Source organism: Molossus molossus, unplaced genomic scaffold, assembly GCF_014108415.1.
Source record: "Molossus molossus isolate mMolMol1 unplaced genomic scaffold, mMolMol1.p scaffold_m16_p_11, whole genome shotgun sequence".
Lineage (NCBI taxonomy): Eukaryota > Metazoa > Chordata > Mammalia > Chiroptera > Molossidae > Molossus > Molossus molossus.
Genome location: NW_023425346.1, coordinates 43,966,630 through 43,990,608, shown reverse-complemented (window position 1 = coordinate 43,990,608; position 23,979 = coordinate 43,966,630). Strand labels below are relative to the sequence as shown.

The 23,979-nt window shown below is 38.0% G+C and overlaps 1 protein-coding gene across 1 annotated transcript in view; it reads left to right on the top strand.

Annotated features, from left to right (window-relative positions):
* The window catches only part of KCNH7 (potassium voltage-gated channel subfamily H member 7), a 444,235-nt gene extending 423,237 nt beyond the window's left edge, over window positions 1-20,998 (top strand). The window contains exons 13-16 of the mRNA XM_036254388.1: window positions 3,101-3,352; window positions 8,844-9,012; window positions 17,878-18,070; window positions 20,325-20,998. Coding sequence (XP_036110281.1) covers window positions 3,101-3,352; window positions 8,844-9,012; window positions 17,878-18,070; window positions 20,325-20,591 — 881 coding nt within the window. The 3' untranslated portion in view covers window positions 20,592-20,998. The remainder of the gene's footprint in view (window positions 1-3,100; window positions 3,353-8,843; window positions 9,013-17,877; window positions 18,071-20,324) is intronic.
* Window positions 20,999-23,979: the final 2,981 nt, after the last annotated feature.

Here is a 23,979-nt window from a genome sequence, read left to right as displayed (position 1 = left end):
GAAATGGAAGAATTTTGCATAATCATTCTTAAGATAGATGACTCAACCACTCCATCGGACACCCTCATTCTGTGCTCTTCAATTCATCCTAAACCCAGAGAGACACGCACAAAACAAATCACAAAATGCTTTAGAATTGTGTCTTATGAGAAAAAGGAGGGAGATGAACTGTCAGCCTGCAGAAACAAAGGATTAAAAAAAATAAAATAATTTTCAGTCATCTAAATCAGATATCAAATTCAAAACTTAACTGAACAGGCAAAAATATTTCTTTGTAAGGTAATGGTAACAAATGATCATACAATTTCACTTCTAGCAATAATATTTCTACATAGAATAAAAATAACATTAAGAAAAAAATAGTACCAAATACTATTTAACCTCCATCAAATAATCCACTTTCACTAGGAAAAGGCAGAAATGAAACAGCCATCAAAATCTAGAGGTATCAGGAAGCTAATTAGAATACTTTTCAGCCCAATTTCATGTATTCCATCAACCAACCTCCAGTCTAAGCCTGAACTGTTCCTATTTTTAATCCACAAGTAGATTGTCATTTCCACTTTCACTTTAAATGATAGAATGTGAAGGTGTGATTTATTTAGCAGGAAAGAGAAAAATGTTGCAGTCAGGCTGCATCAGGGAAACCGTCCAGACGGCCTGGGTTCCAGGAAGCAACTGGCTGTCAGGGGGCAATGAACATGGACATAAAAGTGGAGTAATTCTCTGTGCATAGTGGAACAATTCAAAGATATCAAACGTTCTCTTCTTCTTTCATGATCTTGCTTTCACATGGAATTTTTGCTGGAGGATTTAGATACTAAGTACACGAAGTAATTTCCTCCATTTAACTATAGACCTAAATAATAATCCCTCATTCACCACATTTTGCGAATAGTTGTCCTGAGTGGAAATCAGCAAATTATAATTCAGTTTAACAATATATGTTAAAAGATAAATTTGTCCCAAAGCATCCAAAATTAGACCATAAGTTGGTAAACAAAGTCTGAGGTTCATGAAGTAGTTGGGACAGAACATTTTACTGGTAACGTGTAAAGATGTTAAAATCTACAGAGAACTTCCAAGACCTCTCAAGCCAAAGAGACACGGTGCTTTAATAATTTTTAGCCTACATTCAATACAGATATTTATGTTAGCATTTCTATACTTAGATTAGAGCCAAATGAATTAATGGTTAAATCAGTTGACATTTGATTCTGCTAGAAAAGATACTATGAGCATGTTTAAAAGAAAAGCTAATTCAAACCCCCTGATGGCCAAACTGCACAAAGGTTCACTCAGCAGCAGAAAACTGATGCAATTCACCGAGCAGGTATGAAGATAAATTAGGCTTGGCCAGTGTGGCTCACTGGTTGAGCATCGATCCACGCACCAGGAGGTCACGGGTTTGATTCCCGGTTGTGGGCCCAATCCCCAGTGAGGGGCATGCAGGAGGCGGCCAATCAATATTCTTTCTCATTGATGTTTCTATCTCTCTCTCCCTCTCCCTTCCTCTCTATCTCTAAAATCGATTAAAAAATATTTTTTTTAAGATAATTTAGAAAAGTGAAGCTTTTCTCTAAAAAAAAAAAGATTTACCAGCATAAAATTGGAAACTATTATTGTTTGAGGAATGAAATGATATGTTCGTAAAGTGAGAAATGTTGACCAAATTTTCAGGAAGGGAGAAGTTAAAAATAAAACAGGAAGAAATGATAAGAATGACGTTTAGAGGCTTGAGGAGGGCTGTGTCAGAGACACTGGAGAAGAAAGGGGTCGAGGAGAGAAACTCAAGTGACAAAGTAATCAAGAATGTCCACAGCACTTGAGATTGGAAGGGCCCATGGTCTTCTCAGCAAAGATGAAATCACTGAGCAAGTGTGAACTCTTAAGGAAAATAAATTGAGCCATCGCTTTTGCTACATTTAACTTTAATTAACATTAACTCCTTAACAACAATTTTACAGGAGGTTGGTTTTTAACATTTTTACATGGGATTGTTTTCTGGCTTCTCATACTTTAAATTATGATTTTTTAAATGATGAAAAAAATACCTTTGTTTAATTTCTATGCCTTATGGGAATTCAAAACAAAATAAAACAGTTGGACGTTTCTCTGGAGTGGCCTTAAATCAGTTTGCTTGGCCTTCTGTAAATCACGAAGAAGCACAACCAGGCAGAGTAGATGGGGACACTGTCTCAACCACGTCTCTAGACAATGACAGACCTTCTGGAGTATGTTGGTTAGTTATTAGCAGTAACCAGATGGAGAATTATACTGTCTCCCCAGGAGACTAATGGAAACAACTTCTGGGATTTGTCTCTTTGAGTTTTTCTTGCTGAAATATGTTCTAACACAACCTTAAGGGCTGAAATTATCCTGACATTTCTGTGTAAAGCAGGCAATATGCACTACTGGCTTTAATATAATTAAGTAAACCTCCTTTAATGACTGTATTTAGCTTTATATTCTTTGCAATATGCTACACAAACAAGCTACCTGGAATGTCAAGGCCACTCCACTGAACCACAGTGGGAAGCCAGCTTTCCAGCCTTCAGCACAGGGAAGCTTCCAGCTCTGACCTTTGCAACATGTGAAGGGCGGCCACAGATGCCAGGGTGTGAAAGTTAAAAACAAACAACAAGCTGCATAGTGGTGATATTTCAGAACTGGGACAAATTTCCACTCCCTTTTTTATTTCCTTAAAGAAATAATGCACCAGATTTGAACACTACAAATGACTGTTGAGCAGGTATAAAGCTGCAAGTTATCCTATAGCTATTTTTTTTCCTGAAATATAAATATTACTACTATCACGGATTATCTTTTCATTTTAAAATAAATCATGTATTTTATTAGGACAATCTAATAGTCCTTTATTCCTTGAATTGAGGGGAAAATCTCCCTAAGTAGCTGCACTTTCAACAGGAAAAAAGAGGAAGAATAATTTTCCTGGTGGTTTTACAGAATATTCTGTTTAAGTAATTCAAAGAACATCACTATTGAAAAGGTAGTTTGTGTATAAGCGGTATCATATGCATAGAATGTCACATTTAATTATCTTCTCTAAAATAACTTTCCTTGATAGATTTTGGCAAAGAAAACAGCACAAATGATGCTGAAGACTCTGGAGATACCATAACAAATTATCAGAGCGCCAAGAAACAAATCGAAGAGAAAAAAAGCAGATCTTCATCTTTCATCTCCTCTGTTGATGATGAACAAAAGCCTCTTTTCTCAGGAACAGTAGATTCCCCTTCAGGAATAGGGAAAGCAACTGGACTTGATTTTAAGGAAGTAGTGCCCAGGTCAGGAAGAATTCACATAGATAAAAGAAGTCACTCTTTCAAAGGTAATCAAGTTTCTCAGGAATCAGGTTGGCTCTCTTTGGTGCTCATCATAAAATGACAATTTTTCACAAATACAGAACTGTACTGACATATGTTAATCTAATCTTTTGCAATTTCATGAAATAGTTGCAAAGAGCTCAAATCTCAGATAATCTACAATGTGTTTGGGCCGTTCTGGAATAGTGGTAATTATTTCCAAGCAATGAAAGCATCAGAGGGTTGTTTTTTCTGATGGCCAGTCAGATTTAACATAATGTAGAACCCCTTTGTATTATTGCATGAAATGCCAATTTGATAATACAACCAATGCCAAAAAAATATTCTCATTACTGGGAATTATGGGAAAATGCCCCTAAATAAGGTATGCTCTTGATCCAACTCATTTCAATACATTTATTTAACATTTCCACCAAAAGGAATACTCAAATATATGTGTTTTGCTGTAGAAAATATGCATGAGATGAATAACAATGAATGTAAATATGATACTAATGGATGGAAAATTCAGGAAGACTTGAGAACTATCACTTGGAAGAACGATTGTCTTAGTATAACAGGAGCTAGATCTAGAGATCTTGTTAGATTTATCTATTAAGTGGGGGCAGAATAGGTATGACTCAGGCTACTTGGATTCCAATTATAACTCTGTCACTTGCTCCCTTTATGACTTAGGATAAGTGACTGACAATCCCATTAAGACTCAGTGTGCATATCTTTAAAATAGGAATAATATTTTCTAACTCACACCAATTGTCAATGTTAACAAGATAACATGCATAAATTATCTTTTCTGGAAAAAGAAAAATCCCCTATTAGATTTAGTAATTTCTCACAGGTTTTATTTTTCCAACACTTTAATCATTGACTATATTCGTGAATATACAAAAATGTACAGGGTATAACAAAAACTCAAAAGAATATAACAGAAATGAGGTAAAAATTGTATACTCTCAGATAGCAGAAAAGTAAAATTATGAGTCAAAGTAAGTAAATATTATCTATCATTGTCACCATTATTTGAAGTGACTATATTAGAAAACAAAAGTTTTATTGAATCTAGGATGTTAAGGCTTTATATTTTTCCACAGTTACTTTCCTTATTTTATCAAATCAGCTTTTGCCATGACCCTGCATTGAAGTAAGCTAAGAATTAAGCAAATGTTCTCTGGACAATCTAAAATCTTGATGAAGTGAATGAAAATAGGACCTCATTTATCACAAGAGAAGAATGAAATATTAGATATGATTACCAAATGTCCCATTTTAGTTATTTATGAAAACGAATTCTGGGAAGTGCTAAAAAGAGAAAGAGTTTGTATCATGGAGGTTAAAATTCTGAAGAGCTTGCTGACCCACCTCTACTATCTCCAGAAGTCAGCATACTGTGGGCCTGATATTTTTTTACAGGACTTTTTTGTTGTTTTTCACTTGAGTTGGGGCCTCAAGTGACGAGTTATTGAAGATACAATTTTTGGATTTTATTCGACTTTATATTGCCTTCTGCTAACAGTGAATCCTCCTGCCCTTCATCTTACGTTTTTCTTTGCCAATTCTTCCAATTATTTTTTAATTAGTTATTCTACATGTACAGTAAAATAGTATTCTAACAATTTTATTATCTATATATTTCTAATTTTCAAAATTTTGAATGAAATCCCTATTCAAATAATGAATGATTACTTTGAAAATGCATAGCTAAACATGCACGTGAATGAGTTGCAGGTTCAATTCTGGTCAAGGGCACATACCTCAGTTGCAGTTTGTCCCCGGCTCTGGTTGGGGTCTTGCAGGAGGCAACCAGTCGATGTATCCCTCTCACATTAATGTTTCTTTCTCTCTCCTTCCCTCCTTCCCACTCTATCTGAAGATAAATGGGGGAAAAAATATCCTTGGGTGAGGATTTAAAAAAAAAAAGAATTATAAAACCACTGCAAATTTCATTCCCTAATGATTATTTAAGGTAAAATAATATGTAATGTTTGAACATTTGGATAACATGTATGATGCAGCTGTAACAGCTGTAGTTTGAATTACTAAATCACTTCAATTTTTAGTTTTATCGTTAATAGGAAATTTCCCTTACTCACAGTCCTGGCATTTGTCATGATAAATCTAACTGCAGAGCAACTTTAGGCAAAACTAAAAATTAAAAAAAAATTTTAAATGAAATGGACTCTGATACTACTTAGAGTGAGGTCACAAGTTGACTCTAGGAAAATTGTGTACCCAGAGAAAAATGAAAGTTTACTTTCTGTTCATTCATTTCCAGGAATGTGTCTTGCAACTATAGCAACATTTTCCAAGGCAACCAAGAGCAGATTCTTTCTGAGCTATATTTAGAAAGTGTCTACAAGGATGCTCATTTTGATTAAGACCCTAACCAGGATTTCCCCTTTGAACTCTTTTTTTTTTAATATTACTGTAAAACAAGCAAATCACACATATGCAGATTTTAATAAAAAACTAAATTATAATTAAGAAAGCCTCTATCTAAGTTTACATTTTATTCATTTCTTCTAAGGGATCATAATCAGTTTTTTGTTGTTGTTCCTTGAGCACTGAATAAAAAAATATAACCCTACATAATTTATTGCAAGTGATTCACCATTATTATTATTATTATTATTTTTTGCATTTATCTTCAGATAGAATGGGAGGGAAAAGGAGGGGAGGAGAGAGAGAAACATTGATGTGAGAGAGACACATCGAGTGGTTACCACCCACACGACCCCAACCAGAGCCGGGGACAAACTGCAACCGAGGTATGTGCCCTTAGCGGGAACTGAACCCAGGACTCTCTGGTCCGCAGCCTGACACTCTAACCACTGAGTCAAACCTGCCAGGACCACCATTATTCTTCAAATATCAATTTATTATATATGATTTGAGAATGAGAGAGCTGTTAAGCATAGGCAGAAATTCTGTACACTTTCTTGGCACAAAACTTCTGAGCATTACATGTAACTTCATCCTATCTCTTATTATCTCTTTTAAAAATTCCTACATTAATCAGCTAGCCGGCAGCTAGACAGGGACAAACATTGACATCACCAAGCTGCTAATATGTGTGTTCTGAATGTTTGTTTGTCATTGCTGCTCCAAACTTGAAATCCAGGTGTACTAGGACATTTCATCTTTGTTTTTCATTTTAAAAGGTCACATGCCTGTGAATAGTAAGTCATACTTTTCCCTGAAAATCTGCTGATATACCAGTTAAAACTCCAGGCGTTTCATATTTTTATGCTTATCTGCATGTTGTTGGGTTTGGTAAATTATAATACTGTTGCTTTAAAAACACACACACACACAAAATCCACCAAGATCCCATAGGCTAAGAAAGCCTTAATCATAAAGAACCATTCTGGAATTCATAGTGAGCCTACCTCTCTGAGGTAGGCTACCCATTACAACAAAACAAGCAACCCTGACCTGATATTTTCCAATGCTGTCTTTAAGTAAGCTAATTCTTTGTTATAGCTTCACCCAAATGAAGCAGAAATTGTAGGCCCCTCATTAGAGAAATATCTGAGTCTTCAGTAATAAAAGGATAGTGATAGAAAAACAATGAAAAGAAGAACATAGAAATTTAGTCTGCTACTTGGAGGAAGGGTATGCCTTTGAGCTATCTGACTGTACTTTGAAAAAACTGTAGAAAAGAAAGGGGTTTCAAGAAGTCCTGTACATCCTATTCCCTATTTCTAGAATTATAGCTACTTTCACCAAATCACTTACTTTCTGTCTATATTTTAAACAGCCAAGGATATATAGTTCTTAACTTGACATAACTTTTGCAGAGTTTGATCATAGTTACCTGTCCAAAAACAAACAAACAAACAAAAGCCTATCAAACCAGAATCAGTACCTCTAATTCAAATCTGTTTCAATGTGAAAATGAAAACCAGTTTTAGATCGTCTGTTCCTCCTACCAGTTCTCCCAGTGAGGAAGAAATGTCACTCCTTTATCTGTAAAATAACTCACAATTCTACTAATATTTTTTCATGGGTTTTATTTTCCAACTTTTTAATCATTTTAAGTCTCCGAGGTATGTAAATGTAGAGGATAAGAAAGCAGAGCAGAAGCCATCAAAAGTATGTGACAAGGATGAGAGAAAAGAAAGATATTATATTTGCTCTAAGATATTGATAACTTGCAAATATAGATGGTAGGAGAAACAGTACATTTAAAGAAGATCGGAAAACAAATCTCTATATGAAAAACCATGCTAGACTGAATGGGACCTATGTCTTCTTTGTCTTGAATTCCTCTGAATTCAGCAGACTATGTGGCACATAACAGACACACAGAGCTTTTGAAAAGAGGATGTGAACAGATAAGCAATACGTTTTAAAGTATAGTAACATAAATAGCCCGGCTGGTGTGGCTCAGTGGTTGAGCGTAGACCTATGCACCAAGAGTTTGCTGGTTCAATTCCCGGTCAGCTCATATGCCCGGGTTTCAGGCTCTATCCCCAGTGGGAGGCATGCAGGAGGCAGCCAATCAATGCTTCTCACTCATGGATGTTTCTATCGCTCTCGCCTTCTCTCTTCCTCTTTCTCTAAAAATCAATAAAAACGTATTTTAAAAATATTCTAAATAAAAGCCACAGAAAACTATTGGAAGTAATGTGACTATATTAAGGGACAGTGCAGAAGGAGCTACAAGGAGACAGAAAAACTTAAAAGTGTCATGGGACTAGAGGACCTTTAAGACTCTTCTAATCTTAATGGCCTGTGGTTTCTTGGCTTGACTTTGAATTGGGTTGGCCTAAGGGAACCCCCCTGAACATCAACACTTCTCTATGGCTCCCTTCTTGGGCCCACTCCGAATCATGAAGTATGCAAATTATCCTGCAGGAAAGAGCCCTAAAATCTTAAACTCAAGTGTGAAATAGTACCAACAAATGGTGCCATTTCTTCCCAAATAAAAAATCACAAAATCACTGCTCTCTCATCAGTTTTGGATTGGCCATCCATATTTTCTCTTAGCACAAACAGAAAGAAGGCAAAGTTGTATATAAGAGTCAAAACTGGCTGTATGCTTTTTGTTTGTTTTTTTCTTTATTGAATTTAGAGAGAGGAAGGGAGAGGGAGAGAGAGCTATAAACATCAATGAGAGAGAACATGGATTGACTGCCTCCTGCATGCCCCGAACTGGGGATCTGGCCCACAACCTGGGCATGTGCCCTGACTGGGAATCCAACTGGTGACCTCTTGGTGCATGGATCGATGCTCAACCACCAAGCCACGCCAGCTTGGCATGGCTGTATGTTTTTATTCATGTGGAAATGAACGAGAGAGGTTGCAAGCAGGGTCAAGGTGGGTGGGACACAGATAGCAACTGGTTGTGGTCCCTGGATAGGTCCCTGAGTTCCTCTGGGTCTGTCTTTGGGTTATACTTTAAGATCCTTTCCTGCTTGTATTGTGGATATCTCTGTGTTACCAATGCCAATTGGCACCCAAGGAAGTTGACATTCATCTTGCTATTTCCCACAGATGTCTCTGACACAAGAAGCTGGGGACAAGAAAATGCCCAGACTCAGGCAGATGAGTCGAGTCCCTCAGCACTTCAGCAAACTGCCTGGGGGATCTCTGAAACAGACAGTGACCTCACCTATGGGGAAGTGGAGCAAAGATTGGATTTGCTTCAGGAACAGCTTAACAGGTATTGGCAATGCCAGGGCAAAGCAGACATAAACCAAAGCCTTAGTTGGGTCTAGCTTAACTCCTTGTAAATAGCAAATTCCTCGTGCTGTAATCTAATTCCTTCTACGCTCACTGATTTAAAATAAGACTAGAGCCCAGCTAGTGTGGCTCAGTGGCTGAGCATTGACCCATGCAGCAAGAGGTTGCTGGTTCCATTCTGGTCAGGGCACATGCCCAGGTTGTGGCTGATCCCCAGTAGGGAGCGTGCAGGAGGCAGCCAATCGATGTTCTGTCTCATAGATATTTCTATCCTTCTCTTCCTCTTTCTTCCTCTCTCTAAAATCAATAAAGAAAAAATAAAGTAAGACTAGAAGTTGACAGAATGATTAATCTGTGTTTCAAAGGGCATTTATTTAGAACACTTCATACTTTTGACAGTGTAAACTCTACTTTTTCTTTACTTGCCATAAAACCAGTGTATCACCCACACCAGCTGCCTAAGAAAACTTTTCATATTTAGCTTGTTGACAAACACCCTTCGTCTTTTAATGCTTTTTGGCTGTTTCTGGTAACTTAGTTATGTGTTATATATATTTTTTAAGTATCAACAGGACGATTTAAACATTCAGTTACTCAGTCGACTTGTTAAAAATGTAATTGAATGGAAAATCTCAGAGCTGAAGGCCAGGTCCTCCCCATTTTCCTTCTATCTCTGATCTAAACCTTTTAAAAATGAGGACTTAATTTTGGTTTTAGGGAGGATGGAACGCTTTAACCCAAATCTAAGTGTATTTATTAAAATTAAAACTGGTCAGTAAGACTCAGAAAAAAAAATGTACGAATGCGTTTGATATAGCTGCTGTAGATGAGGTTCCCTGGAACTTTACACTGATTCAAAGGTAGCCTCCAGGTACACCCCCAGGCAAGGTATTCCAGTGGTCACAGCTGGGAAACTTCATGAATCAAACTGTAATGCTCAAGTCAGAGGATTTACTAAATCAGTTGAAATTGCTCAATGAGAGATGAGAAGAGCCAGCTGTAGTAATTAACATGCTTCTATAACGAGCAAGCATGGTAAAAGGGCCACAGTACCTGAGTCCTGATTTACCCAATGTTCACACCTGTCGCATCAGCCTTCTCTGCTGATAGTGTGGTTACTAGGACCAGAGTTAAGGTTTTCACAAAAGAGTCCACAGACAAAAAAAAAAAATCCCCTGCGCCAATGGCACACACTTGCTCTGTCACAGAGATGTGAGGCCAAGTGCCTAACATGTAATTAGTCTGCAGAACAATGATGTGTTTATTAGCCTTTTGTAGGTAAAGCCTGTGCAAGGCGGAATGAACCTATACTGTGCATCACCAATGGGTGATCAAATTTGGGGGTGAAAGTGTCTGCTCCGTGGTGACGTAAAAATAATTTGTTCTTTTCATCTCTTTCTATGTTATCAGCTACGCTCTGGTTTGTTACATCATATTTCTATTCTATTTTTGGCATGTCTTACAGGTTACTTCCATACTCTCTGCATTTAATACACCAATACATTATGCCGATGTTTAATGTGTTACTTGCTTATACATTATCTATACTTAACACATCATTTAAGTTTTGCCTAAAAAAAAAAGTTTTGCTAAACTATGTATGTTCCCTATTTATTTACTCAGATTAATATTTCTTATGTGTTTTATTTATCCTGTTGTTCTTTTTATTGCTTTTTAAAATTCTTATGCTAGAACTGAACATTTTCAAATATAGTAAACACATTAAATTGTGTGTGCACACACAGATATATTACCATAAAGTATAATTTAATTTAAAATCGCCTGGTGCTGAGATCCATATCTCATTCCCAAGTGTCAAATTCAAATTTTGTAAATTAAAACACACCTGAGGAAATAGGTTATCATTTACTTAGAGTCAGTAATTCCTAATTAAATTATAAGAACTTATTATGATAATTATTGGTTAGAGAAGCGTATTTAGTTACTTTAATCCATTTGCAATATTGCTCTCCCTGCTATATGTGCCAAGCAACTTTGATATTTTATCTCTAACACATGTAAAACTATATACTGTCTAATACATGAGAATCGATGTGAGTGTGGCCTGAACTTGAACTTCTTTGATTCTTGTGACTGAGAGAAAATAACTGTCCATTTCTTTACTGCCAAGATATACATATATATTCAGTTTGTTTATTAAATAAAAAAGTGAGTGGATGAATGTCAGGGAAAACAGTGAGATTTTTAGCACAATACTTGCAAAATACTTGTAAATAGCCTAAATTAAAGTAATAACTTTGCTACTTGACCACTTACAGAATGATTGGGTGAAGTCACTGAAATTTCTCCAGCTTCAGTGTCTTTCTTTGACTCATCTCTCTCTGCAATGCCATTGTAAAGACTAAGACAATACACATGGAAACTATATATGCTATGTAAAGGGTGTTATACTTACAGTTACATAAAATTTGATTAACAATGACCTTCATGCCCTGGCCAGTTTGGCTCACAGTTAGATCATCGGCCTGTGGTCCAGAGAGACCAGGGTTCGGTTCCCACTAAGGGCGTGTACCTCGGTTGCAGTTTGTCCCTGGCCCTGGTTGGGTTGTGTGGGTGGCAGCCACTCGATGTGTCCCTTTCACGTCGATGTTTCTCTCTCTCTCTCTTCCCCCACTTAATCTGAACAAAAAATGGAAAAATGCCCTTAGGTGAGGATTAAAAGAAAACAATGACCTTCACTTCTAGTACTGCTGTTTGTCAAGTTTATTCTCCTTCTTTACATGTATTTCTGTATTTTCTGATTTAGACATTTATTTATTTATTTATTTATTTATTTTTCAATCCTCACCCAAGGACATTTTTCTATTTATCTCCAGATAGAGTGGGTGAGAGGGAGAGAGAGGGAGAGAGAGAGAAACATTGATGTGAAAAAGACACATCGACTGATTGCTTCCTGCACAAACCCGACCAGGGCCAGGGACGAACTGCAACCGAGGTACGTGCCCTTAATGGGAATCAAACCTGCGACTCTGGTCCATGGGCTAATGCTCTAATCACTGAGCCAAACTGGCCAGGGCTGATTTGGACCTTTCCTCAGAACTAAAGCTGATAGTTTAGGTTACCCCTGTTGCCTTGTCATATGTACCAATCACTGCAGTTAGTGTTAAGTAAAGCGTTACTGAAAACATTTGTTTGCAATATATCCCAGGGCTGAAAGTATAAAATTTTAAGAGCACATACATCTAGAACCCATTTGATTTGCAACTGCCCATTAGTTATAATAATTGTTGTTATTTTATTATACTATCTTTGTTATTATTATTATTGTTAGAAACATTTCCACAGCCAAAGTATAATAAAATCTGTTTTGACATGTTCCCAGCATCTGTATGTCCTTAGACATATTTCTTTTCCTTTGACTAACTTCTATTTCGGATACTTCCACAAATACTTTATTGCCTAACTCAGCTTAGCCCCTTTTGACATCTTAAATAGAAAATCCAAAATGTTATATTTTTACTGTGCTGCCAACTCCAACAACTGCTTTCCTCCACTTTACTCTAGAAGGCAAAGCAATTTTGAAGAGGGAACCCAATTTGGTCTTTAATTTTGTGGGGTGAGAATCCTGGCACGCTGTCTCGAGTTGGCTCCACCTCGCTTAGCATCAGCCTTCTGTTCCAATGTAGAACCATGGATTCCACCCCCATTAGTCTCGCCCAAATACACATATTAAGTACACAACGCAATAAAAGCAAAGTCAAATGTTCTGTCTTGAATTGTCCTTGCTGCTGCTGCCGCTTTTCTGCTTTAATGGCCAATTAAACCATATTTGTGGGAAAGGTTCACCTAAGAAATGTTCTTATAGATTATGTCTACAGATATACATATTTGGGGAAATCATTAACACCTGGTCCTAAAGCAGTGCTTCTCAAACTTGAATGTGCATTTTAAGCACCTGGGGATCTTGTTAAAATGCAGATTCTACGTCAGTAGGTCTGGAGTGGGCAGAGATTCCACGAGCTCCCAGTTTGGACCACACTTTGAGCAGGGAGGCCCTGGAGAATGTGCAAGCTCTTAGCAATGGTTCCATCCCTTGCAGAGCGCCCAGAGCAATGTATCTGTTGCCTTCACTGTGGCACTGAGTACTTGCTTCACCTAGAGTTGTAGTTTTCATGCTCCTCCTTTATTTTCCCATCTGAAGTCGTCAGTTCCAGTCAGCACCCAAGATTAGGGTCCACTTTTATTCATCATCATGTCCTCCCTTCACCTTCCTACCTGGTACAGTGTCTGGTCCATTGTGAGTCTTTGAATAAGTGAATGAAAACATTCAGTTTACATAGAAGTACAGCAATGCTGATGTAGGGAAAGAAAAATAATTTTCCCTCTACCCTTCTGAGTTCTTAGCTGAGACCCCTGTAATAAAAGACAGATCAACAAGGGAGAAACAAACATGTTTATTAACATGTATACTTCATGTATACATGGGAAATGCCCAGGGAAAAGTAACTTCCAAAGTGGCTCAGAATTCAAGGTTAAATACCATCTTAATAGAGCAAGGGAAGGGGCATGTAGGCCTCTTACAGGAGAGACAATGGTTTTCAGGGAAGATGAATAGACCTACAGAAAAAGAGAAGGGAGGAATGATGGTTAGTGACAAAGTCGTCCTGGGTCTGGAACTTCTAATCTCCTCTCCTGTGACAAGAGTCAGACTTCCCTGGTAGGTAAAACTCCCAGGGAGGGGATTTATGACAACTGAGTTAGTTTGGGGGGATCTGCCTTCAGACAGACAATAGGAGTTCAGAGGAAGCCTCTCCCTGCATTTGCTGTTTTTCATGTGCCTGCAGCTCAAAATAATCAATATGCCCAAGTAGCACGGTTTGGGGTGACATATGCTGGTACCCTTCACTGACCAAAAAACCTTTAAAACTGGGTTGTTCTTTTCAGTTTTAAAGGTCAAGCTGGACTTTTAAAAAGATTCTCTGTCATCCCTCCTGAGTAAAGCACATTATTTAGTCTCAATAGAAGAGTAGGCCAATGAAGCCAGTAGACCCTGGCCATAAAACATGAAAATATAATCTATGCCTAATAAAGAAGTTCTTCCCTAAAGCTCCCCTTTGTTGAATGGCTTGGTCTGTTCAGGCTGCTGTAATAAAATACCATAGAATTGTGGCTTACAAACAACAAATATTTATTTCTCACAGTTCTGGAGGCTGGAAAGTCCCAAATCGAGGTACCAGAACATTTGGTGTCCGGTGAGAGCTAGCTTCCTGGTTCACAGATGATTGTCTTCTGTGTGTATCCTCACAGGTAGAAAACGAAAGGAAGCCCTCTGGGGTCTCTTGTATAAGGGCACTAATTTCATTCATAAGGGCTCTACCTTCAGGACCTACTCACCTCCCAAAGGCACCACATCTTAATACTGTCACATTAGGGGTTAGAGCTTCAACAAAGGAATTCGGGGCATCAACATTTAATCATTGCATCGAATTACCCAAAATACCAGATCTGCAGTTAACAAAAACAAAAGTAAGTATTCAAAATCCTGGCAGGAAGGGAGTCTGCCCTCTTGATGGAGCCTCGGTGATATCTCAGAGGGAATAAAAAGTAGGATATTTATAGGATTTTAGAGTCTGGCCCTTTCCAGGTGGGGAACTGATTGGAAATGGGCACAGTTCGTGACATAATAGCCCAGAACAGCTGGACACAAGGAGGTAAGGCTCTGGAAGCAAGTCTGATAAATAAAACTTGTTTGATAAGCACATTTAAGGTGAAGTGAGTCCTGCTCATGGCAGCATGTTTCAATGAATAAAACTCCACCTTCCAATATATTTTTTCTTCAGAGACTCTGTTCAAACAGACATAATCCATGATATAGAAAGCTCGTTTCTCAGAGACCACTACCAAAATCTTCCATAGGTGTCAGAAACATTGCCAGAATGTTTGACTATCTAGTGGGGCTTGAATCCCCCTTACTGATGAAGTTTTTATTGTACTCTCCATCCCCAAATTCTTTTAAACCCAATGTAATAAACATGTGTAAGCCACACACTAAATATTAAATGTTGTTAGTGACAGAATAAATTTGTACAGAAATATTTACAATGAAGACCGAATGTAGAATTTTCTTTGGGAGCTCAGAGGAGAGAGAAATTAATTCTGAATGGGTAGAGTAAGGGAAGAGTTTTGGTTGCAGATTAAATTTGAGCTGGACCCTGAGGAGTGAAAAATGATGTACAGCAATAACTAGTCTGCTCAATTTAGTTGTTATCATAAAAAAAGTAGATCAATCCTCTGGATAACAAGTAGATAAATAAATTAGTTGATAACGATTTTTCTTTTTTCAATGTGTGCTTTTGTCATTTACAAGGCAGAATCACGTATAGTTTATAACTATTGGTTTAGAAGACAATAAGCTCTCTCTCTCTATCTATATATATATATATATATATATGCACATCAAATATAGAAAACCTATAAGAATAATGTTTTTCAGAAGGAAGATTTATAGTATCAATTAATACTGAGAGTTAAAAAGAAAATAAATGATATTTTCTCATGTTTTCCAGGTTTATTTTCTCTTTTAATCAAAGCCTAAGTTCTTTTCCATACATATAGCATGTATATAATTGAGCAAAATTAGTTTTTTTATGATTTTAACATTTTTGGTAAGGTTTAGCTTTTCTTTGCATTTTTCATTCAGAGACAGAAGAGTAAGCCAAGTCAGTAAAGAGTTAAAAGTTGTCTAAAGAGGCATATGGTCTAAATTTTCTGTTCTGATGCCCTCAAAATTCCCTTTTTAAAATGTTGTTAACACATGCAAAGAAGGGGAATCAGCCCTATTGTATTTTCCCTTGAATTTTAATTTGAGAATAAAATTAACAAGCCAGTTGGCTACTTGTGAGCTTTGAGTTAAAAAATGATCAGATTGGTGTTTTGCAAGCCAGATGGATCATAGAAGCAAGTAAACTTTTACATTGTTTTGTTTCTTAAATACCAAAGACCCTGAACTGTAGATGAGAAAGAATTTAACATTTAACAGTACTTAACATTACAGAAAGACTATAATGAATAATATACGATTCTTGATGTGAATAGGAGGTAGGCAAAGTAAAATAAAGATGATATAAATTTGAAACAAATAAGAAAGTATCCAGCCCTGGCCGGTTTGGCTCAGCGGTTAGAGCGTCGGCCTGCGGTCCGGAGAGACCCGGGTTCGGTCCCCGCTAAGGGCATGTACCTCGGTTGCAGTTTGTCCCCGGCCCTGGTCGGTCGTGCGGGTGGCAGCCACTCGATGTGTCCCTTTCACATCGATATTTCTCTCTCTCTCTCTCTTCCTCTCTCTCCCTCCCACACTGTCTGTACAAAAAATGGAAAAGTGTCCTCGGATGAGGATTTAAAAAAAAAGAAAGTATCCAGTTGTTTTAACTATGACAGAAATGTGCTAACCATGCCCTGGCCGGTGTGGCTCAGTGGGTTTGGCGTCGCCCTGTGCACTGGAGGGTGGCCGGCTCCAATCCTGGGAGGACGCTCCACTCTCACACCGATGTCTCTGTCTCTCTCTCTCTCTCTCAAAATCAATGTTTAAAAAACTTAAAAATGATAAAATGTGCTAACCAAATCTCTTTTTTATAGAGTAAATAAATGTTCACGAGAAACTGAGCAAAGCCTGATTACAAAGAAAAGACGGTAATTGATTAAAAATAGATTCTCAGCGTGTTTTACATTTTGAAATCAATAAAGCTTCATTGTAAAAATGTAATACAATGTGCACTGTAAAAATGTAGTCTGTTCAATTAAGCTGTTTTGCTGTTATGATCTTATTAAACGAGCAAGAAAGCAGCGGTCTTTAGCAGAACCGTTAATGAGACAGAAAGTTAGCATCAGCCGGGAGAGAATCTCCATGCTCCCTCTCCTGTTCTTCTTGTTTAAAGCAGGGCCGTGATTCTGTTTGTTGCTGGTTGTTTTGTTTGGGTGGCAAAACCATGCTCAGAGACTCATATTGTCTTTGCCAGCAATATAGTTAGCAGAGGTTTTCTTTTGGGAATTATAATTTCACAAGCCAATAGCACACAGGATAATGTCTCTTAATAAGCCAAATAGAGAAAATAACATACTGCAAAGCAAGGATAGATTAATTACATTATTATTCCAGGTAGAGAGAGAAGGAATAAAGTCCAAATTTAGATGAGGTACTTTTTTATATGAGTAGGCATTTGGAAGAGGCACTTGGCCAACCAAGAGCTGACATCCAGCTGCCAGCACAAAAATAAAAGGCCCTTGTTGCTAGAGCACATTGCTAGGGAACAAAGGCCCCAGTGTTGGTGGAGGCTCGGGCTGCTCCAAGAGTTATCACTGCAGGGGCCGCTGCGTGGCTTTGTGCCACTGCCCACAAGGAGTGCCTCCGGGAGGCAGAACAGACGTTTCTTCTCTTCCTGAGATGGCTGCCCTCTAGTTCCACTGCTGACCCAAGAGTCGCCTTGGTCCCAGCAGGAGCAAATGTCTCAAGCTCTTCAAGAGCTATTTTTTGGTCAGCAAGATGTCAACGTGCCCTGATCAAAACTCTGGGACTGTCCTCACAAACTCTCAGAATTTTAGTTTACATGTTCCTTTGCCACCATTTCTTCTCCACATGTTCTTATCGAGACAACAGAGGAGATGACTTCCTGATACAACTTACTTCATTCTTTTATCAAAACAACTGCACTTCTACAGTGTTTGTCTCTGTCATAACAGGTGGATTAAAACAACTTCACTTAAATCATAAACAAGTGGATTTGAAATCATATTGAATCAATACACAATAGTGGTGCTGAGATTTTCTCAAATTCTTTGCAATGATGTACTATTTGGGGACTGTCTTCCTTCATTTCTGTCTGTCCTGCAGACTTGAATCCCAAGTGACTGCTGACATCCAGACCATCTTGCAGTTGCTGCAGAAACAAAGCACCGTGGTCCCCCCGGCCTACAGTATGGTGACTGCAGGAGCGGAGTACCAGAGACCCACCATCCACCTGATGAGAACCAGTCATCCGGGAGCATCCATCAAGACTGATCGAAGTTTCAGTCCTTCCTCACAAGTGAGTGCAGATAGTGTGCAACCAAGAGTCCCTCAAAGTGTGTTCCAGGGACCACCTGAATCAGAGTCACCTGGGGCGCTCTGGGAAGTGCAGGTTCTCCTTCTACTCCATTAGAATTTCTGGGAATGGGCCCAGTAATCTGCATTTTATATAAGCTCCCCCTGAATCTTATGCTCATTTAAGGTTTGAGAACAATGGACCTAGAATAATGATCTCAAAACACTACTTTTAAAGAAAAAAAAAAAAGCTTTTCTCAAGAATCAGTCTACTTAAGTTTACATTCCATCTTTTTTTTTTATTAATTTATTTTTGTTACAAATATTTCTCCTTTTTTTCACCATTGACACCCTCCTCCCCACCCCCCCCACCCCCTCCCCGGCTTTGTTGTCTGTGTCCGTTGGTTATACATACATGCATATAAGTTCTGTGGTTATGTGTATATATGGCAGAGCTTTGAAAGCTAAGGAGTAGCCCTGGGTCCAAAAAGCTCTTCAGAGAAAAGTCTGTGATTTGCTCTAGTGGCCAGATGCACTCTTGGGCAAGGTCTCAGGCAGGAAGGGAGGAAAAATAGTAGCTGGCCACAGAAGACCTGAGGTTCAAGGGATGTCAGAGTAGTAATCTTAGATATCTGTGCCCTACACATCACCAAAGATCTTTAAACTCTTCTTTTTACCTGGAGGGTGGTGAGAGAAGGAATGAAACGTGTCCTTCATCCTGTCTCTGATGCCCTCCAATGAACCCTTTTGAATTATGTTCATTTTAAAAGTCTAATTCCCTCGGGGTTCTATTTTGGGAATCATCCCTAATTACTTAAACACTCTGGCCAGATTGCATCTAAGAATGATTATTTAAACAAGGATGTACAGTCGTCCCTCGTTTATCGCGGTTAATCCTTTCCAGACTCTAGCGGATGCACCCTGTGTTAAAGGATTCCTGGGGTGCTCGAATCCATAGGCCTACAGTCCATCCCTACAGCAATTTCAATTGTAATACAGGGGTGTGTAATTGACTCAGACAACCGAGCGCGTGCTGTATCATTTTCACTGTCTCCATCAACTTTTTAATGAATATATTTGAGATAAACCACCGTAGAGTGAAGCTGCGAAAGAAGCGCAAGGTGGCGAGGGACGGCTGTGTAGCACAATCGTGTAGCACAATCGTGTAGCACAATCGTGTAAAGCTTTCCTTAAAGTGTGGGAATTCAGTGCACAATATTCTGGGAGATGAAATGTCGACATAAGAAACGTCCAAACCTATAGAGAATTTTTAGAAGAATTTATTTGAGCCAACTGGCGACACATGCCGGGGAGCAAGATCGCAAATGCCCCGGGAATCACAGTCTTGCAGCTTCATCGATGCATGTGGAATCGTGCAGCAAAGCGGAGGGCCATTACCTGGAGGAGGGAGAGAGCGCAGTGGGGGCTGGAGCACAGGAGAGTGAACAACAGTGTGTGTTCTCTTGAGGATGGTCATGTTTTATTTCAAAGGTCTGTTAACCTAGATACAGAGAAAAAAATTGACAGGGCTTACTTAAGGCAAAGTCAAACCTTTTACTAAAGAAGTTATATGCCTGGGGTGTGACTACCTACTCTGACCTGGCCAATTTAGCACAGGGTGAATTTATCATCAGATCGCCCTGTGAGGGTACTTTCCATAGACACACACACACACACACACGCACACACCCCCTTTTTTTAAAAAAAGACAGGAACAATATTAATAACAGGAGGAAATATGAAGAAGGAAAATAAAGCCATCTTTCTAAAATACGGAGGTAGACATTCATTTATGTCTAGTTTTGAATGGCTGGGAAACATGCAAACCCATGTGTTTTGTTCTTTGTTTTCAGTGGATTTAGATGTTTTCTGAGTACTGATGAGTGATTTTTCCTTCTTTTCCTTTTTCTTTTGTCTTCTCACAAATGACCCATGCTTCCTAGCCCAGTTTTGTCTTGAATTTTGAGTTAAAACTCATCTGGAAACTCAGTGTGAAATAACATTTTGTTTTGCTTTGTTTTTTAAAACTGTTCTGACTTCAGAGTAAAACTTAAGTTCTTGGAATGATTGCTCGGCATTACCTAACCTAACACCTAAGCTACAATGACTTGACCCATCTTTGGCAGGGAAAGGTTGATTAATACTAGTAAGTGAATACATATTTATGGGGAAAGAAAACATATTTAGATTTCATGAGTGTAATTTTGGAAATTTGTCCAAATAAATTATAAAAGCACCTTTTCTTTTCTTTCTATCAGTGCCCTGAATTCCTAGACCTTGAAAAATCTAAACTGAAATCCAAAGAAGCACTCTCAAGTGGCGTTCATCTGAACCCGGCTTCGGAAGACAACTTGACTTCGTGTTTAAAACAAGACAGGGAGCTTTCTTTAGAGCTTCACTCAAGGCAAAGAAAAACTTACCTTCATCCAACTAGGCATCCTTCTTTGACAGAGTCATCCCCAGGCACTGTAGGAATCTTGGGTCTTCACAGGCATGTTTCCGATCCTGGTCTTCCAGGGAAATAATCATTTTGTACTATTTATTCCACATACAATGTAAGTGCTTTTAATGGCTGTTTTCCCTTTTGTATTTAAATCCTCTCTACTTGACTCAGGGGCTCAAAGGTACCATTATATGCAAAAGTACTGTATATTTTCCTAAATTGAAGCTTGTAAGGTAAAATTGAGCAGTTAGGATGTAAATATACACATGAACTCTTGTTCCAAATGTTAAAACTGCCAGCATCTCAAGGCACCTTATTTTTTATTTTTATTTTTTAAATCATGTGCATGTTAGGAAACTCCAGTTTCTCTTGCATGGAGACTCCTATGTACCGCTTTTACTAAATCAGTACTTTGTTATGAAAATGCCTTCAATTAGAAACCAAGGGATACAGTTGTTCATGGATGCAACTCAGATGCTCCTCAACTCAAGGAAGTTCAAGGAGGAAAAAGGGAACTTAGTCATTTTTGAGAACTGATACCCTTCTGTGTCAGGATGCTTACACTTCATTACATTCATCCCACACACAGAAAAATAGCAGTTTTAGAGTTATAAATCTCGACAATATAGGTAGCCATTTCCAAATACATGAATATAGGCAAGCATTAATGAGGACAAAAAGGCTTTTTTGTGTATTGTCACGAACTGCATTGACCTAAAATGCTTTCTGCTGACACATTTCCTTGAATGATTAGAAACAAATTTCTCTCATTTTTCTTTTTTTTGGGGGGGTGGGGGGGGGTTACTAAAGAGTGACTGACAAAAATTTATATTCACAGCTTCCTTCTGATTTATGTTTTAGGGCAATCTTGAATTTGATCAAAAGAGTGATTGCACATAGTTTTCTTTTTGAAAAATGTGCAGTTTTAATGGATTTGCATGGCAAGACTGCCTTACGTTGAGTATAGGTGGTTTTAGGGCTTTCTAAGCCCAGCTGTGGAAAAACAATGTGCATTTACTTGCCTATAAAGAAAACGCACACACCAACAATAACATTTCGGTTTTACTGGGTTTTCTTCACATACGTTTGCTAATCAAAGATTAAATGAAAATCTATAATATATGAATTGGACTGAATACACATCGACTCCAGAATATCAGAACATACAATGGAATATATTTTAATATCTTCAACTGTTAGATTTTTCTTTTGGGGAGGGAGGCCTATAACGCTTATAAAATCAAGGTACAGAAAAAAATTGTAAGTTAATTTATGATTCTGATTAGTCAAGTTCTAGTTATTTTATTTTTCAATTCATTTGAGTACAATTTTAAACATATTATGGGCTGAAACGTTATATTTGTTCCTTCTGAACAAAATTTTGAAATTTGTTGAAGTTTTCTTAGTCCTTTACTAATTCTTACACTCATAGTTTTAAAAAAAGATTACACCTGTGGATATTATTAAATATATTATATTTCTATCCTCCAGGATTTACCTCTACTCATTTACCTTTACCAATTTATACAATTATATTAGTGTTAAATACAAGCAATGTATTTAAATTAATAACACTATTGCACTATTTAAAGTATAATTAAAGTGACCTTAAATTGCTGCCTATATATATTTTAAATGGTCACATAAATTGATAATCTGTGTGGGAGGCAATCTGTAGGCATGAGCATGTTAATCCCAGCTTAATTTTTGAAACATCAAAACATATTCAATCAAGTACAAATGCCAAAATGACCAGTCAATTCAGTACAAGTAGAATAATTTTAACCAGCTTCCCAAATTTGCTATTATGCAGATAGAAATTTAGGGATTGATGCTTTTATTCCCTCTTTCAATGAACACTTGTGGGTACTGAGCAGGGGAGAGAGAAAAGGCTAACTCTAATTCAGAGGATGATTTAGGGATTTTATTTCCATATTTAGGCACATTTTTGCAGCTGCAACAAATTTCATAAGGATTGCCAGCTTAAGCTCCAGGGAAATTCAGAATAAATTCACCAGAGACTGTTCATTTGTAGGGAGAGAGAATTTGGCAGGTGAGGAATTTAGATCTGATTGTTTGATTGGTGAATGCTTCAGCTGTGCAGCATTTGGAATGATATGCATAAAATCCCGCCTTCCACATAGAGCGGCTATCCTCCTTCATAAAAACTGAGCATGAAGGGATGGGTAGGTGGGGGACAGTGTGCAAGCATCCCACTTGTCTAAACTGTAGCATGACACATTTAAAAAAATATATTTTACATAAAATAATTGCTTGATATTAAAATCTGAATCAGAGAGTTAGGATTCGGAAGGACCCTTCCTACAGGATATTAGCTTAAAAAGAGCCTGAGCACTATAAAGATGCTATTACTCAGGTATAAACGGCAGAGGACTCAATGGTTAAAATGCCTTATAGATGACCAAAGCAATGAGCTTAATTTACAAAATTCATCCCTTCCTCCCAGCCAAAGAGCGAATGCCTAACATCACTGTCACGTTCCCCATAGGCTGTAGCAACAACAGTCTGACCCCTCCCTCTTGGAGTCCTGCGGAAAGCAGGGTTTAACTGCTGCAACCAATAATATCAGTAGAGCTACAGCCCTCCCTTTGAGCAATTAGAGGCACTCACATCACAACACCTTTTGCTTCCCACCTACAAATATTGTTACCTGGTCCCCGGGCCTAAATAAAATGCCATCTAAAATGTAAAGTTTATTTGGGTTAGATGTTTCCTACTGTTACTAATTGCTGGGTAGAGAGTTAAAACTTAGACTTATAATTTTACCCTGTAGGGGAGGCCCACGCTCTGATTAGTTAATGAGAAATCCAAGAATGAAAAACACTGAAGCAATGTTCTTGCAGGGTTTTAAAATTAATAATCACTTATTCATCAGAGGAAGGCCGGGGCACATTGGGGCAGCCTAGCTTCTCATGTCCATTATAATGGATTGGTCATCACAGCCGGCCTTTCTAATTGTCCAAGTCAGGAGCTACAGAAACCAAGTCAGGGCAGAGTGGCGTTTGGTGTCCGGGTTAATATGCGTGTATAAGGATTGCTTACGAAGGTCCTGTTGGAGGTTGATCTCTAGCAATGGTTCCAAAATGCCTAAAAGAACAATGTCCTTATCGAAATGTTATCTAAAAGCCCCATCATATATTATCTAGAAATAAAATTTATCACCTCATTAGCATATCTAAAATAATTATTGACAGTATCTTTCCCTTGAGTGTTTTCCATGATTAAAAAAAGGAATTTGGTAGATCTAGTTGGTAAAAATGAATTTCAACATTGACTAATTTATAATATAGTATAGTCTTTTAATTTTTGTTTTATTTATTGATTTTGGAGAGGAAGAAATACAAATATTGATGAGAGAGACCATCAGTTGGCCGCCTCCTGCATGCCCCCCACTTGGGGATTTGGCCCACAATCTGGGCATGTGCCCTGACTGGGAATCGAACCAGTGA